This window comes from Balaenoptera physalus (genome assembly GCF_965194825.1).
Source record: "Balaenoptera physalus genome assembly, chromosome: 5".
In the NCBI taxonomy this organism is placed as follows: Eukaryota; Metazoa; Chordata; class Mammalia; order Artiodactyla; family Balaenopteridae; genus Balaenoptera; species Balaenoptera physalus.
Window position 1 is genome coordinate 8,499,511 of NC_138884.1, and position 16,834 is coordinate 8,516,344.

Sequence of the window (16,834 nt, forward strand, 5' to 3'; positions counted from 1 at the left end):
AGGAAATGGGATTTATATCTGTCTTAGTGTTTGAAATAATTTTATAAGAGCATGCATTATTAAAATACAAAACAACACCAAAAAAATTCCAAGTACTGAAAAAATTTTAAATGAATGTTTTTTTCTGGTCAATGGATTTAGAAATTTTAGGGGGTGGGTGGGAATCTGCTATCTTAAAAATTAGTTATGATTTTAACATACATTGAATGGCTGGCTTCTTTTGAAACATATTTTACTGCTGAATTGGATGACATTTTAAATATTTTGTTTTCATCTGTAGCATAATGAAATGAGGGTACCATGTCAGAGAACTGAATGTTCCACTCATGGCTCCTTTCTAAGTTGTATTGTTGCAGGAAAAATAGGGCCAGAGTGGACGGTCATGTCCCAGGTCTCAGGCGAGTCCCTGGGACGGGCTGCCAAGTGAGGGTCCTTGGCTTCATGCGGGAAGGAATACAAGAGCAAGCCGAGTGAAAGCAGATTTATTCAGGGAGATACACCCTCCATAGACAGAGCGTGGGCCATCTCAGAAGGCAAGCGGCCTCAAAATATGGGACATTTAGTTTTTATGGGCTGGGTAATTTCATAGGCTAATGAGTGGGGGGATTATTCCAGCTATTTTGGGGAAGGGGTGGGGATTTCCAAGAATTGGGTCACCACCCACTTTTTTCCTTTTATGGTCTGCCTCGGAACTGTTATGGCACCTGTGGGTGTGTCATTTAGTGTGCTGATGTATTACAATGAGCGTATACTGAGGCTCAAGATCTAGTGGAAGTGGAATCATCCGCCATCTTGGACCTAGTTGGTTCTAACCAGTTTATGGAGTGTCGCAATGGTTTTATCATTCTTTTAAAGGTTGTGCCCTGCCCCCTTCCTGTCTCAGTATAACCTTGTGCAAATCACATATTCTCTTGGACTCAGTTTTTTCCTTACAAAATGGGCTGGAACTAGAAGATCTGTCACTTTTACATTCTTGCTGAACTTCGGAAAACTCCCAGCACCAATTTCATTACTTCCAAACAACAACTCTAACCAAAGTATTAGGATAATTCATCCTGGTATTGAGAACTTAAATATTTCAGAAGGAGAAGTATGCAAATATAATTTACAAGCAGGTCTCTACAACTTAAGTACTGATAAATTTGTTAGCTATTTATTTTTGGAGTTAAAAAACAATGACTGACCCTCTAGAGGTTGATTTTATAGTGTTTGAGTTGTTCAAATCACTGTTTTCACTGTTTTATTTTCTCTCTGAACTTAAAAAAATTTTTGTGATCTGATAATTCCAAATCTCTGCTATATCTGAGTCTGATTCTGATGTTTTGTCTCTTCAGACTGTGCTTTTTGCCTTGTAGCATGCCTTCTAGTTTTTTTGAAAGGTGAACATGATGTATCCAGTAAAAGAGACTGAGGTAAATAGATCTTTAGTGTGAGGTCTTATGTTTAGTTGACTAGGAGTTAGGCTGTACTTATTATTTGCTGTAATTGTAGGTGTCAGAGGCTAAAATTTCCTCCGGGGTTTTTGTTTTTGTCTCTCTGTTGTCTTTGGGTTTCTCTAGAGACTACTTAAATAAGTCTGAGCCACGCAATTCTTTCAGCTACACTCCCTGTTATTTTATGGAATCCCTGTTGCTGTGGGATTGGGAGGGGGTTTGTGGGGTTTGGAGGAGAATCATAGAAGAACCCAATGATTAGGTCTTAGTTTTTCTGTGAGCCTGGGCCCCTGGGCTGTGACTTTCACTGCGGCTTCTCAGCTTCTTCCTTCCACCCTCACTCTCCTTAGGTGAGACAGGAAGGCTAGAGTTGGGTATTTCCCTTCCCCCAGGCTGGTTAGGACTGGTGAAATAGTTTTCCTTAAGGGCAGAATGCTGTCTTATTTCAGAATGGTTACTTTTCCCCTCTCCCTGCTGCAAGCAAGTGGGGGTTTTTCTTGTCTTTACCCTGAGAACCTGGTGGCATTCCTGAAAATGTGACCCTCCCACCCCGAGACTGTGCCTCCAGGAGATTTTCTCTCTCAAGCTAGTTCACAGATCACTTTCCAAAAATTAGTCAGTTACCTTTTAAATGTTTCTACCACTTGCTAGCTCCAGAGGTGGGATTCTGTTCCTGGTAAGTTGTGATTCTCTGTATTTGCCTGTCTCTCCAGTTTTCAGGGTGGCATTGTGCCCGGTGACCTCAGTTCTCTGATGGATCCAAAAAGAGTTGTTGATTTTCAGTTTGTTCAGATTTTTTTTGTGTGAAGATGGGAGTGATGACTTCCAAACTCTTCACATGTCAGACTATAAACTTTAAACTTTTTAGAATTCCGTTTTGTGTAATTTATTAGGTGACCAGAAGGGGAGGATGCTTTTCAGACATTATTAGATCTGATAAAGAGCATGTTAGACGACACTGTTATTTAGATATTCAGATATTTTAATTTAACTTTTAGATTCAGGTTTACTTCTTAATTCTGGTTCTCCATTGAAAATTGGATGTTGTAGTTGCTGTGAGATACACAAAGAGCTGTCATTTTAGCATTGAGATTTAGAAACCTGTTATGCTGAAATATTCAATTGATTCTTTTCTTTTAAGAAGCAGCTTTATTATTTTATTATTTTAAAGGTAATCATTATAAAGATAAAGGATATAGCGTTTATAATGAGTTATTTAGAAAATAGGTGACGTAAAGCAGAAAAAATTTTAAAGTACCAGTTATTTCATTTCCCAAAGATACCACTGTTAGCATTTTGATTTATCTTTTTCCAGATTTTATATAGCTGTTTTTAAAATAAAAATGGGCTCACACTGTACATTCTGTTTTGTTACTTGAATTTTCACTTAAAAATATATTGTGGACATATTTCCATATCAGTATTTATAGAACGGCTTCACTTTTAATGGGAGTGCATTGTGTAGCTGTCTTATCATTTATTTAATAATCTGTGCCCTCTAGATGGAAAGTTCGGTTATGTCCCTTTTTCTCTTTTTGGTTATAAATAATGTTGCCTTGAATACTTCAGTAGCCTTGTCTTTTTATTTCTTTAGGATAAATCCTTTGAAGTGGAATTGCTGGGTTGTTTATTGTATCCCCATTGCCTAGTACAGAGTCTGGTGCGTAAGAAGCACTCTGATATTTTTTTGAATGAATGCTCATCAAAGAGCATTTGCTTTTTAAAAGCTCTTGATAAACATTGCCAAATTGTCCTACAGAAATATGCCATTTAGATTGCCAACAGTGATTGAAAGCATTTATTTTTAATTTTTGATAATCATAAATATTTTAATAAATATATTTATATGTATTTATAAATATAACCCTAAATATTTTTTTGAATTTTATTTTATTTTTTATACAGAAGGTTCTTATTAGTTATCTATTTTATACATATTAGTGTATACATTGTCAATCCCAATCTCCCAGTTCATCCCACCACCCCACCCCCCCAACTAAATATTTTATTTTATGGTTTCTGGTTTGGTGTCATACTTGGAAAAGCCCACTTACCTTAAGACTCTAAAGTAAGTCATCAATAATTGTTTTCTTTCATTTCCTTAATATTTAAATCTGTAATCCTTCTGGAATTTTGATGTGAGTTTTCATGTTTATTTAATGTGAACTCTTTTTTTTTTTAAGGGTAATATTTTTACTTTTTAAAGAGAAAAGCTTTCTTACTGGTACCGTCACTGAAAATTTAGGAACTTAGTTAAAATTTGGGCATTTGGGAAATTTGGAATATTCTAGCTTTTAATTCACTTGGCCACTTAATGTAATGATGATTTAAGATTATTATAGTAACAATACTTGAAGATACAGAATTATGCTGAAAAAAGAAATGAATAAATTACTTCTTCTTGATGATGTTTTTTCTTTGGTAACCAGGTGAGATAATGGATAACCTTACCTTAGAAGCTGGAGATGATGCTGGAAAAGTGAAATGGGTGGACATGAGTGATAAACTCAAGCTTTACGCTAGTCACTCTCAATTCATCCAACTTGTGGCAGAGAAACGAGATGCCCACTGGAGTGAGGACTCTGAAACCGACTGCCGTGGGTTATAGCTCGCAGTCTCCGTGTAAGCCCCATGGCAGCAAAGGGACATGTGCTGAAAAGGGGGCAGCATCACAGAACTCGTATATAAAAAGGGCGGGGTAGATCACTTGCGAAGTATTTTATTCACTTTCAAAATGATTTGCGTTTAGAAGGTTTTGCATCAGAATAAAATTAGCAAATACGGTGAAACAGAACACAGAATTTTCTGCTTTCCAGTCAAAAGAGCTATAAATAATCATATTTTGTATGCATTTTATTTAAGCATGGCTTAAACCAAATTTAACAACTGATGCTCTTTGAAGAATCAGAATCTAAATAAAGGTAAATTTCTGTTCAGCCATAACTTCTGCTTTCCATGTAGTAGTTCTTGTTTGTCATTTTTTTTTTTTTCCCATTGATCTTCTGAGGTCTGAAGGATGTTCCTGTCACATCAAGCTTCTTTCAGAAGAGCACCGATCACCGTTGTTTAATCTGATTTATCTTTAAATTATTTGCTTTGCATTTTGCTTTACATGATCTTGTTGCAGCTGCTTTCAAAAGTGGAAGCCTGATGTATTCTTGCCTTTAGAGTTGTGAGTTTTATGAGGAAATTTCATTCACTCTTAGTTGGTAAGGGTCAAGATCAGCGAACAAGAGCTCATGTTCTCATTTCCAAGAATTCTGAATTAAAAAAATGTATGCAGGAAATTAGTAATTTCAATTGCTATATGCATTTCACTCTACTGTAACTGTATGTGCCATAAATGAATTAAAAATAGATGTTCAGAAAGGAACTGAAATCAGAGACAGAGGAGGTCTTTGGGAGTTTTGGTGTCTTTTGTTAGGAAGAGATTGTTAAACACTGACATAGGTTTTTGAGAGACTCACTATTAACATTGTAATTCCCAGAGGAAAGGAAAGAGTTGGTGTTCCACGTGTTCTTGGAAGCAGGGAAGAGGAAGGAAAATAACACTGCCTTGTCGCATGTGTATCACATTCTGGCCAAGATATCCATTGGGAAAGTCTCATGATACTAATTCCTGTCAGCCTGAGGCAGGGACTGTCATAATTCCATCTTCCAGTTGGACTACAGGTGGGGCATCTGAAGAAAAGGAGGGTTAGGGGATAGAGACATGGTTGTTTCCTTCAGATATTTGAAAAGAGTATTATGCTCACTCTGTAGCTAAAGGACAGAACTAGGGCTGAGGTAAATCAATCGAAAAGGTGTTTTTTGTTTTTTGTTTTCTCTCCCCCCAACCCCGAGTTAGTGTCAAAACTCCTTTGGGGTAAATTTGCACTGAACTGACAGGAGGCTTTTTTCCCCTTAGTGTGACTATAAGTTTTGCTGAGAAACATTAGAATGTGTGATTTCAGGATGCTGCCTCAAACCTCTCTGGAAGAGTTATAAGGTTTATGTGCAGTATTAATTTTCTGAAATCCATAAAATCCTGGTCCTTGGGTACGTAACAAGGGACTTGTACTTGACAAGAATGATCTGCTCATTGGGTGAGGGGTAGGATAACCTTGTCCCAGCATGAAAGAGTCTGATTCTACGTTTACTGTTAGGTAGGAAGAAATTGCTTCTTCCTGGCATGGAATAGAATTCTCTAAAATTGAAACTACTTACAGAAGCTCCTGAGAAAGTTTGAGCAGTTGCCTAAAGAATGACATTTACTTATGTTTTAATAGTTTTGACACATCTAACCTGACATTAGTAAAGATATTATGTTATGAAAATTTTATTTAAAGAAAGAATGACTAAAGCACATGATCCGCAGATAATCAATTTTTTTGTGTCATTTTGTAGTTTTCATTGGAACATTTACAAAGTGTGCAAAATGATAAAACTACTATACCCTATAGATAGGGTAGAAGTAGATAATCTTCTAACTGTAAGTATCCAGCACCATCTATAATAGAAAAAAACCAGATTAAAATTTTAGTTGAAGACATTTCTGGAGGAATATCTGCTCCTGTATCACTAGGTGATATTGCCTTCATATTTACTTTTCTTATATTTCAGATATAAGGAATATTTTTGGTTTTTTTTTTTTAGAGACAGTTGAAACAGTGATTGATAGATACCATTTATTGAATATCTACGTTGTATCAATTAATCCTCACAACAATCCTGTGAAGTTAGGTGGTATTATTCCTATTTCACAGATGAAAATGATATTTAGAAAGGTTGCCCCAAGGTTTATTCAGTAAGCAACAGAGCTGGATTTTGAATCCTGGTCTGCAGGGTTCCAGAGCCAATTCTCTGTCTGCTGTATTCCCTACTAAGTTTATGAAGCTTTTATGATTTCTTACTTTAAGTTTGTAGTTGGAAGATTCTATATTACTTAAGCAATACTCATGTTATCCATAGTAATAACGTTTATGGTTTGTGACTTGAAATTTAAGGGCCACATCTGATTTGGCTAGCCTTGTTGAACTTGTTTACATAATTTTGGCCCAGAGACAATTTATTGATAATATCTTAACCTAAGGATGAGCGGCTGCAATCAGTGTGTCTTGCCTGCAGGTGTTCTTGAGATTTGAAAGCATTTCCAACTCAAATAGAGGCAAGGTACTAAACATGCTAAAGAGGGCACCTAAAATTTCTAACCACTTTTAGAGGCTAAATGCTACTCTGTCTTACAGTATGAGGACTTATGATGGTTGCTGTTATTTTCTAAAATATTTGTGAAGTTTTAATAAATAAATTGATTTCAAAACACATCATTTGAAGAAAGCACTTGTAATTAATTTGGTCTTGTTTACAACTCCTTTAATCATATTACTAACTTACCAATATGGGCACAATCTGAAGCTGTTAAACTCTTAGGATAGAAGTATTTAAAAATGTATAATAATGTTCAAAAGATATTTGGAGATTTTACTAACCGTATATAACTTCTGACATAGTAGTAAGAGAATTATTTCTGCCAAAATAAACAATACAGATTATAGTTACTATATGAAGGTATTTTTGCCATATTTTTTCTTTGCCTCCATCCATGTCTCCCATATTATGTTTATTTAATGTTGATGGATTAGTATGGGTACAATCATGTAATGTTGGGAGGTAGCAAATAATGTGGTTCTTTTATACCTAAATGCTGAGAAATTGAACCATCAACTGTCTTTTCTGCAACATAGAGCTTAATTTCTCCCACTTCACCCTTGATGGGCTGGTAAGAGCATTTGAATTGGTAAGAAACACAGAATAAGCACTTGAGGGCAATGAAACTTTTCAGAAGGAAAACTTGCGTGAAATCCAATTTCTTTCTCAAAATTAGGACTGAGAATATTTTGATTCATCAGCTACTCTCAAGGTAGGTTAAAATAAATACACACTGTCTATAATTTTAATTGATATTAATTCAGATATTTTAAAAAGGAATATACCTTTTTGATCTCTCTCTCTCTTTTGTATATATTTTAGATGAAAGCAAACTTGGGTGAGAGTCAAAGCAGAAGTCTCAAGGTTTGTAGCCTTTCCATCAAGAGAGCTGATGCTTTTGTGTTAAGGAGACTTGTTGCCTTGAGATGAGAGCATTTCTAGATTTGGAAGTTTCACAGCAGGCTTTTCTCACTGTTTGCTATGAATAGTCCGTAAGACAAAAGTAAGCTTGAGGTAAAATTTACTGTTTGAAATTTCTTAACCTAATTTCTGTAAACTGAAATTTTGTCAAATGCTATGGGCATTATGAAAAGAATAACATTTTTAGACCTGCAGGAATTCTGATCTAAAGATTTTGGAGGAGGGACTTCCCTGGTGGTCCAGTGGTTAAGACTCCATGCTTCTAACGCAGGGGGTGCAGGTTTGATCCCTGGTCAGGGAACTAAGATCCCACATGCTGCATGGCGCAGCCAGAAAAAAAAAAAAAAAAAGATCTTGGAGGAAATCGAGTTTATAACTCATGAGCTTTAATTTGGGTAAATCACTTGGGTTCCATTCTGCCATATGGTTTTATGGTTCAGAAGAATTATTCTTACCTTTTCTGAGATTAAATGTCACTTGCTTTTATCAATATAACCATAGCAAAAAAGTTCTACCCCAAAGAAGCCCTAGATATTAAAAAAAATTAATAAGATACTATCTCCAGTCCATTAGGTAGATTTGTAGTTTATAATAGCTTAAAAATTAATGTGGACTTACCCCAAGTTGGTTCAAAAGAGAAATGATTAACTGTGAAGAAAAATCAATGATCAGTGATATCAATGGGTTTACCTTTTAGCTTATTTTTAACTTAGTACATATATAAGCTAAAATACTTTCTATATGAAAATCTTTGTTTTTATTGAAAAATTAATTCCATTTTTACTGCTTTGTGTTTTATTTACATGAGGTAAGATTTTTAAATGAATATGCAATATTTAGATTTAAATTCCCTTAATTCACAGAAATATTTTCTTGTAACTGCCTTGTAACGGTAGTCACTATATCTGAAATATAGAAAATTGATGTGAATGGTTGAGAAACTCACTGTAAACACTTCCATACAAGTGCTATCTTTCTTAAATTATGTGAATTCCCTCTGTGAATGATACTTGAACCAAAATTTTAGGACAGCTATGACTTTGCTTCGAGGGTTTACTTACACAAGCAATTTCACTGGTTAAGTATTGCTTTATAGCTTTCATGTGGTCCTGTTTTAAGAGACTGGCAGCTTGCTCAAGGAATTGACCACTGTGTCAACAAGGTGAATCCCTCTATTTGTAGAGCTGTCCGTCCCAGCACGTATGCAAGAATATGTAAGCTAAACACTGTCCTGCTTGTTCTCAGGCAAGAACAATTGCCCTGAGGTAGCATTTGTTCCTTTAGGGTGCGTTTTCCTGCTTCTTGGTTTAATCACAATCACTGGGAGAAAAAACTTCTCATCGCTGTGAAGATATGGCAGTTCTATAGGTTATTCTGTCAGGATCCTTTCTGGATGGCTTGTGGCCAACAGCACTTTCAATAAAGTTCAGAAAAATAAAGTGTAAATAGGTATTAAGTATTCAGATTTGGTAATTTGAATGAGTCATATGTCTGAGGAGTCAGTATTTTCCCTGGAAGAGACTTTGGAGGTAAATGAATACATATACCCAAGGTCACAGAGCTAATTTAATTTTAAAGATGAGCTTACAATCTAGGCTTTCCCACCACAGGCCAGGGCTCTTTTAGCCATGTTTTGATGTAAAGATGAACTTGCTAATTTTGTAATCATCAATAATTAATTATTGACGGTAGTTTCCTAAAACATTTTTAGAATATCTATTCATATTCATATATATAATACATTCTAATTAAAAGATGCTAGAATTTTTACAATTTGTCATTTGGAAATGGACTATAGAATCTCTTAAACAGAGTGGATTGTGGGAAGAACACTAGCTATTTGAACTTGACTTAGGTTTTTTTTTTTTGGACTCTGGTTCTTATTTAGTTTGACCTTAAAGTTTCTGGCACACTTAAATATTCTTCAAGGTGATTGATTGACTTTAAATAATCTGTAGTGAAGAATCCTGGAAATTTTTACCTCATGCACACAATGGTTTAGGCCTAACTTTTTAGGCCTAACTTTTTGACATTTTTACGAATATTGCAGGTCTCTGAGATACCATCAACTGTAAAGTGCACCATTTAGTTAATGATGAATCTTAAAGAAAAAGGAGATTCTAGGTTAAATGCATCTGTTATGAGATGTATCTTGATTTCAGAAAATGTTTAAGTGTGAAAAGTATATGGGAAATGAAATTTTTAGTGTTCTCTTTTGTAACTCCCTTTAAGTATTTCTCCTGTGTTTTTATAAACTAATATTCTGAATAACATATATCAACAAAGGGCCTTGTTAAATAGTTGAATTAAGTGCAGTTCAGTAAAAAAAATTATCTGTTGGGATTTAGATTTGATCATCTTTAATGTATTATGCATTTATGCTAGTGCTTCATTAGTGAAGAAATAAACTAGTCTATTTCATCTCTGCTAAAGTAAGTTATTCTGTAACTCTTAAGTCTTTTAAGACTCTTCACCTTCATCCTTATCAATGATAGAAGAGGTTGTTTTGTCAATTTATAGTTTGGATGAGTTGAATAAATGAATGTAGAACTGTTTGCATGTATCGAGTTAGTTTTTTTGGCTTTGAATTTAACAGCTGTTCTTAATTTTGTTTCCAAATGAATTGGACTAATAAATACAGTAATTTTTCTGATGAACTGGCTCGCCTTAAATGGAGTGTCGAATGTAATATTTTTGTAAACTTTATATATTAACAGAGCAGTATTTACCACTATACGATCATTAAGTGTCAGGACCTAGAAAAAAGGAAATACAATCAATTGATCAAGGAGTTGTAACTCAGTGTTTTATCTATCTTTTCTATGTTATATATTTTCTGTTAGCTTGATTAATGAAAACATGCTTTTTAGAATTCTTAGCATTTATAAACAGTAAGAGTCACATTTGCTAATATTTTAAGTACCCCTCCACCCTTTAGTACCCACCCACCCCCTTCAAACCTACTATCTATCTCAGGAAACATGAGTCCACATTTCTGTGTGTGTGTGTGTGGACTCCAAACGTAGCAGGGACTTCTTGGAAAGATAATTAAACTCATGCTTACGAGGTTGGAAAAAAGACTGTATTTGGGAATCCCTTTTTTTTTTTTTTTTCTGGCTGCACCACGTGGCTTGCGGGATCTTAGTTCCCTGACCAAGGATCAAACCCGGGCCCGGCAGTGAAAGCCACTGGACCGCCAGGGAATTCCCAGGGATCACTTCTTTATGAAAATAAACTTTAATAATATCATCTCCTATAATTGTAACCGAAGTATCATTTAAAAATTTAGAATTAATATGCTATGTTACACACAATTTATTTTTTTGCTTGTGACTGAGTCAGTCTTGTTCTATGTAATTTCCCCTCATTCACTAAAATCCTGTCAAAAGTAAAATTCAAATAATCCTTTTATACCTTGAACATAACCTTAAATCTAGTTCAAAGGCTTCTGGGACAGATTCCATTACAGTAAGAATGAATTTTCCCCCCATTAATAGCAAATATAAGTAAAAAATTTTAGAGGTGAAATGGACTTCATGAATCATTCATTTTCACTATTTTATAATTCTAAAGGGAAGTAAGACACAAAGGAGTTTAAGATTATTCCAAAGTGTTAAATGACAGAGCTTGCATCCCCAGATTATTTGATTTCAAATGCTTTTCTACTGGTCTCCTGGGTTCCCTCCACATGATCAAGGAAAGTTTCAGGTCTCAGGTTTCAAGGATATATGAGATTTCTACATTAAATGACTCAAATCAGACAAAATATCAATCACTAATTGTCCCCAAAGGAGAATAATAACCATTATTTTTGGTATCAGCTTCCTTTCCAAATAAATCTAAAGAATTTTCAAGTTTTTGTTTTGTATTCATTTAAATACTTTCTTAAAGGAAACTTTAAGTATAATTACCTGATTTGGATTATTAGGAAATGGAAAAGGAATTGGAACCTACACAAAGGAGGAAAAAAGTGAATTGTGAATAAAATAAGGTGGAACATTTTGTTTTAGCTTTTTTTCTCATATATTCATTTACTCATCCCTCCATCCATCCATCCCTCCATCCATCAGTATTTATTGAGCAATTATGTGCTCTCAGGGAGTTCACCTTCTAGTTGATGGAGATTAGATTCTAGTGAATTTCAAATCATGTTTTTCTTTCAAGAAGTATGCTTATTTTGCTTAATTAGTCAAACCTAAAGCCTAGGAATCTGTCTTATGTGTCGATAGTTCTTGCAAATCCTTCAGTTTTTCTACAGTAAGCCATCTTTGCCTGATTTTTAATACTATTCTGCCATCTGGTGGAAGGAGGAGCTTCTGTTTCAAATACTAGTGATTCTTTTTATTGCCACAAAAATTTACATAATTTTAAGCATAAGACGTTAGTAGCAATTCCTAAATTCTAATTATAAACCAAGACTCCAGAATTTTGCGTTAATTTACAAATTAACGCAAAATCCAAATCTTATGGATTTCAGAAAAAGAAAAGAACCAATGCACCTAACCCTGACTAGAACCAAAATAATTAGCAATTAATTATAAATGCAAGAACTTAGAAATGTAGTGTCTAACAGTCAGTCAGGCCATGTGAAAACATTAAAGGGAAAGAATGTTCCATTGAGGACCGTAACTTTAGTGACAATTTCTAAAAGACTTTAAGTTGAGAAGTAAACAATTCTAAATTAAATATAAGCAAAGGGAAGGTGTTTCGTTACACTTAGATATAAAAACAAAAACTATGCAAAACTGTGTTCATATTTTAAAACTTTTAGATGATAGACAAGAAGTTAAACAAGATGCTATTTTAAAATGTGTATGAACTTTTCAAAACATCATTGCCTAAATACTGTTTATTTAACATGTCCCAACCTGTGTGGCAGCCTCATTGCCCTGGTCATTCTTTCCCCAAGTTGCCATGTCCTTCTCAGCACTTGCTGTTCGCTCTGCCTGGAATGCCCTTCCCACTTCTCATGACCTGGCTTGGCTTCCCCTCCTCTGTTATGAACTCTTTGACACATAGCCTAAGTCAGCTGGTTTTGTATTTGCATCTAGAAGCACTTACCGAATTACATTGTTTTTTCATTTATAAATCTCTCTTCCTCATCAGATTGTGAATTTATTTATACTTTTTGTTTTTCCAGGACTCACTGTAGACCCCATTATTTGGCAGACACTCAGTAAATATTAACCAAATGAATGCTGTCTGTACCAAAAAGGTAACTCTATTATGTATTTTAACATTGTTCTGGCCTTTATTAAAAAGATATTATAAGAATTCAGATATTAGGAGAGATTGGAGAGGGTACAAGAAGAGCAAAATAATTATATTGTTTGACCTGTGGAAAAAAGCTAGAGAGAGCTGGGGAAAAAACTTTAGAGAAAAGAAAGCAGCAAGGCTATTTACAAAAAGAAAAAGAACAGGTAATATAGAAAAAGGTTAGCATTCCCTTCATGAAGAGTAACTAAGCTCATTATAGTCGGGGTAATTCAGTGTAAACGTCTTTTTGATAGCAAGTGTAGAGAGAGATTGGAAGAAGTCACTGAAGTTTTAGAGGGAAAGTTGCTCCTCTTTTGTCACACTTCACCACAAGCTATGCAGGGAGGGTAGTGTGAATAGCTGATGCCTGGTGGCCTCTTATATTTCTGTGTCAAAATTTGGAAAATGTTATAACCATCATCCAACTAATAAATACTTTTTGCAGTTTGAGATTCCCCAAACCTATGCTTACCAGGGGCAATTGTGAAGGTGGGAGAAATGGGATCTGAGGAAAAAATAGTGGTCCTTGTGGTGCGTAAAAGTTAAATCTCTATAATAAGAAACATGATGTCAGTCATTCCAAACATTTGAAAACTTTTAAAATGATGAACATGTCATTTGAAAATACAACCAGAAGTTTACCTGACCACTGGAACTTCCTCCAGATTGTTCAAACTTGTAAAACAATAACAGCAACAAGGTAAAGCAACATATGGCAATACGTTATTCACTACAAAGGGATTTTATTCTAAATGAGAATAGGTAACAAGCCACTATTGAGCATTATACTCATCAGTGATGCGGCTGTCCTTCTGGAATAAAAAGCAGTTGAGTCTAACAGGGAAAAGTTGAATTAATTTTTTCCAGTGATTTAGAACTTGTACTTTTTACCTTTAAACTTATTTCCAAAGAATGCTTTCTCTTTCTTTTACATTTTGTAAGATTAATTACATATTTCATGCCTCTTCTTCTTCAAATCAATAGTGTTCTCAGTTTAATTCTCAGCATTTATCAGTTCAAAGTGGAGAGAGCATGGAAGTGTAAATTTAAAGTTTGTATTCCCAGGTACAGATTTTGAAAGCTCCCTCACTTCTTTGAAGGCTCCTTTGTTACAAAATGTTTAGGGGACAGGTGTTCCTGCCTACTAGGTACCCTACCTAGTCAGACTATAATAAGCAGAGCTTAAACTCATAGATCTCATTCGTATAGATGGGGACGTATGTCTATAATCAACATGAGATGGTTTGGGGTAAGGTTATTGTAAATGAAACTCAATTCAAACTGCCTAATTAAGACTTAGGTCACTGTGGAATACTTGCTCTATATTGCTAAGTTTATTCGAGAGCTTCCTATGTTCCAGTTAGGACTCTTTAAGTGCATTAGATGCATTTTTATCATCCTTGCACAATTCTGAGGTAGTTCTTACAACTCATTTTACAGGCTGGGAAGCCATGGGTTTGTTCCTCACTGAAGGTCATGCAGCTTCAAATAGCATGTAGAGCTGGGATTTGTGTTGGGAAGACCCCTGGGCTGAAGAAGAGTGGTAAATTCCTGGTTCTACAGCTTTCCTGGAGTCCACTTTCCTCTTCTGTGAACTGAAAAGGTAAAGGTAATACTTTCTAGCCCAGAAATACTATGTCTCTAGTATGGAAATGGAGTGGAAAACTGAGGAACAGTACTCACAGGGGTGGGCAGAGCAGTGGCAGTGATCAAAAGGCCAGCAAGGATAAGAAATTTCATTCTGAAGGAGGAGTCTGGAATTGAAGGGTCAGGAGATCATTTTTAGTTTTTTCTAAGTCTTATTCCCATTATAAATAGACTGTTTAGTTAGAGGTGTTGAATAGTGGTCAGACTAAATTCTGTCTCTTGATCCAGGTTTTGTAAACCTACATCAGTGCTTTAAAAACAGTGTTTAGGGGCTTCCCTGGTGGTCCAGGGGTTAAGACTCCACACTCCCAATGCGTGAGGCCCAGGGTTTGATCCCTGATCAGGGAACTAGATTCCACATGCATGCCGCAACTAAGAGTTCCTATGCCGCAACTAAAGTTCCAGCATGCTGCAACGAAAATCCCGTGTGCCACAACTACAGAAAAATAAAAAGGATCCCACATGCCACAACTAAAAAGATTCCACATGCCGCTGTGAAGATCCCGCATGCAGCAACGAAGATGCCGTGTGCCACGACTAAGGCCCAGTGCAGCCGAATAAATAAACAAATATTTCTTTTAAAAACCACCTGTCTTTAGACAAGACACGCATTCTGTGGCTCATAACATTGCACATACTTACTACTCTTCCTTGTAATCTCACAGTTCAACCTGTACTGTTTGGTCCCTGAAGTTATTTGAACTTGTGATCTCTACCCACAAATCTTCAAACACCAATGTTGTATCATACTTAGGATCGGAGATATAACACCACTGGCTCAAGTGAGATTTCTTATGTAATATACAAGTAAATCCACCTTGAGCTTCTACCCACCATGAGATCTACCAGGTCTTCACATGGTCTAGGTGCTGTTACTGACACTTGCAATTTCTGAAGAAGGAAATGATATAGGAAAAATCTTGAAAGGCATAATGGATTGGTAGAGAATAAACACAATATGAATAAATTCAATGAAGCAAATCAATTTGATCTTTACTGGCCAGCTGATTCTGAAAGCAAAGCTTTATATGGCCTTAAATTACATTTAATTCAAATGAACTTACCTTAGGAGTTTCAAACTAAATCACTGTACTCTGGAATTGAATATTGGAAGAAAAATCAATTTCATCATATTCCTTTTAAGACTTGTCCCCATCATCTGAAGGAAGTCATATCCCTTTATAAGTCACTCTTCAACTATTTTATACATATGTATTTGAAATTCAACTCTGATTTATCTTCAGACTATTTCATTTTGCCTGAAATTAGGCAGCTTATCTCCCTTTCCTTTTTCATGTTTCTTATTTGTATTTTTCTTCCTTCTGGATTCAAACCCTTGGCTTTATTTCTTCCTTTGATAAGTGGACCTATTCATTAAATTATCCAAAACAGTACTTTTACCTAGTGCGATAGAATCAGTCCAAATTATACTGTGTCTTTTCAATTACCTTTGCTTCAAATGGTCCTTGGGCAACAAATTCAAAGAGCAGTGTGATCTAGAATGCCCATCTCGTATTTAAGCGATATTACTAATGCCTTTGTGCTCATGGGTAATATGAGTCACAGAATTTGATGCAAAATTGAATAATTGGTTTTAGACTAGGAACACCAACTTCTAAAGTATTTCAGTTACACAGATATAGGCTTAAAGACCAATTACTGAGAAATAACTTCATCTCCTTGGTTGGGATTAGAGTAATGTCTTTACTGCAAACAACTCACAATTAAAAATTATGACCACTAAGAATATTAAAGTGCTTTTACAATATATCATCCAGGGCAGCTATACATGTGGAAGCCTTAACTAATAGAAAAATTTAAGGTTCTAAATCTTTCTATTATTAAATAATATTTTTATTTCAAAATGAAAATTATTTCAAATAAAACATTTTTAGTGAATCGGTAGTGTCCTCAGCATTAAAATCACTTTTCACTATTCCAAAACACTTAAAGTATTTAAAACATTAAACATAGTAATTTAGGTCTAATTAATGCCTCCAAATTTAATTTCACTATTCCGAACAAATGTATAATTAGAAACGTGGTTTCGAGTTAGTTAGGACCTCCCATGACATTTCTTTGCAAGTACACGTAAAAACATTCTGAATTTTGTAATAATTCTTAAAATTATTTCTGTAGTTGGAAGAAATTATAAATAATGCTTAATTATATTTTAATTAATCAAATTGAACTTAATTATTTACACATGACCTGGTGTGATGTGGTCTGGTTAAGAACAAGTGACTCACTGAGCTAAGAAAAGACAATACAGTGTAAAAGATAAAATACAATTTTGAAATTAATCAGAGATTATTCTGATAAAAAACAAACTCTTCCATAAGTGTCTTTAAGATAAAATTCCTAGGGGCATATTCTTTAAGTGACTATCA

General features: G+C 34.9%; 4 protein-coding genes across 14 annotated transcripts in view; 2 read left to right on the plus strand and 2 right to left on the minus strand.

The window, feature by feature from the left end:
• Nucleotides 1-4,376, plus strand: part of NUDT9 (nudix hydrolase 9) — a 30,901-nt gene extending 26,525 nt beyond the window's left edge. For 2 of the 3 annotated variants that reach the window (XM_082461832.1, XM_082461834.1), the window contains exon 8: nt 3,863-4,376. In XM_082461832.1, the coding sequence (XP_082317958.1) occupies nt 3,863-4,041 (179 nt within the window). In that variant the 3' untranslated portion in view covers nt 4,042-4,376. Of the gene's footprint in view, nt 1-1,334; nt 1,413-3,862 lie in introns of all 3 variants that reach the window. The other variant, XM_082461833.1, reaches the window with a different exon arrangement.
• LOC309660803 (uncharacterized protein) overlaps nt 1-16,834 on the minus strand; it is a 576,745-nt gene that overhangs the window by 472,230 nt on the left and 87,681 nt on the right. The window lies entirely within an intron of this gene.
• DMP1 (dentin matrix acidic phosphoprotein 1) overlaps nt 4,501-16,834 on the plus strand; it is a 138,225-nt gene continuing 125,891 nt past the window's right edge. For 5 of the 9 annotated variants that reach the window (XM_082461791.1, XM_082461786.1, XM_082461788.1 and 2 more), the window contains exons 1-3: nt 4,501-7,634; nt 12,682-12,756; nt 14,238-14,400. The gene's annotated coding sequence lies outside the window, so the exon portion shown is untranslated. Of the gene's footprint in view, nt 7,635-12,150; nt 12,757-13,255; nt 14,401-16,834 lie in introns of those variants that run through there. The other 4 variants (XM_082461793.1, XM_082461794.1, XM_082461795.1 and 1 more) reach the window with 4 other exon arrangements.
• On the minus strand, nt 9,370-15,009 carry SCPPPQ1 (secretory calcium-binding phosphoprotein proline-glutamine rich 1). Its single transcript, XM_082461934.1, has 4 exons — nt 14,481-15,009; nt 13,440-13,472; nt 13,270-13,347; nt 9,370-11,491 (listed from the first exon to the last, which is right to left on the minus strand). The coding sequence occupies exons 1-4, from the start codon at nt 14,535-14,537 to the stop codon at nt 11,411-11,413; spliced, it is 249 nt and encodes an 82-aa protein (XP_082318060.1). The 5' UTR covers nt 14,538-15,009; the 3' UTR covers nt 9,370-11,410.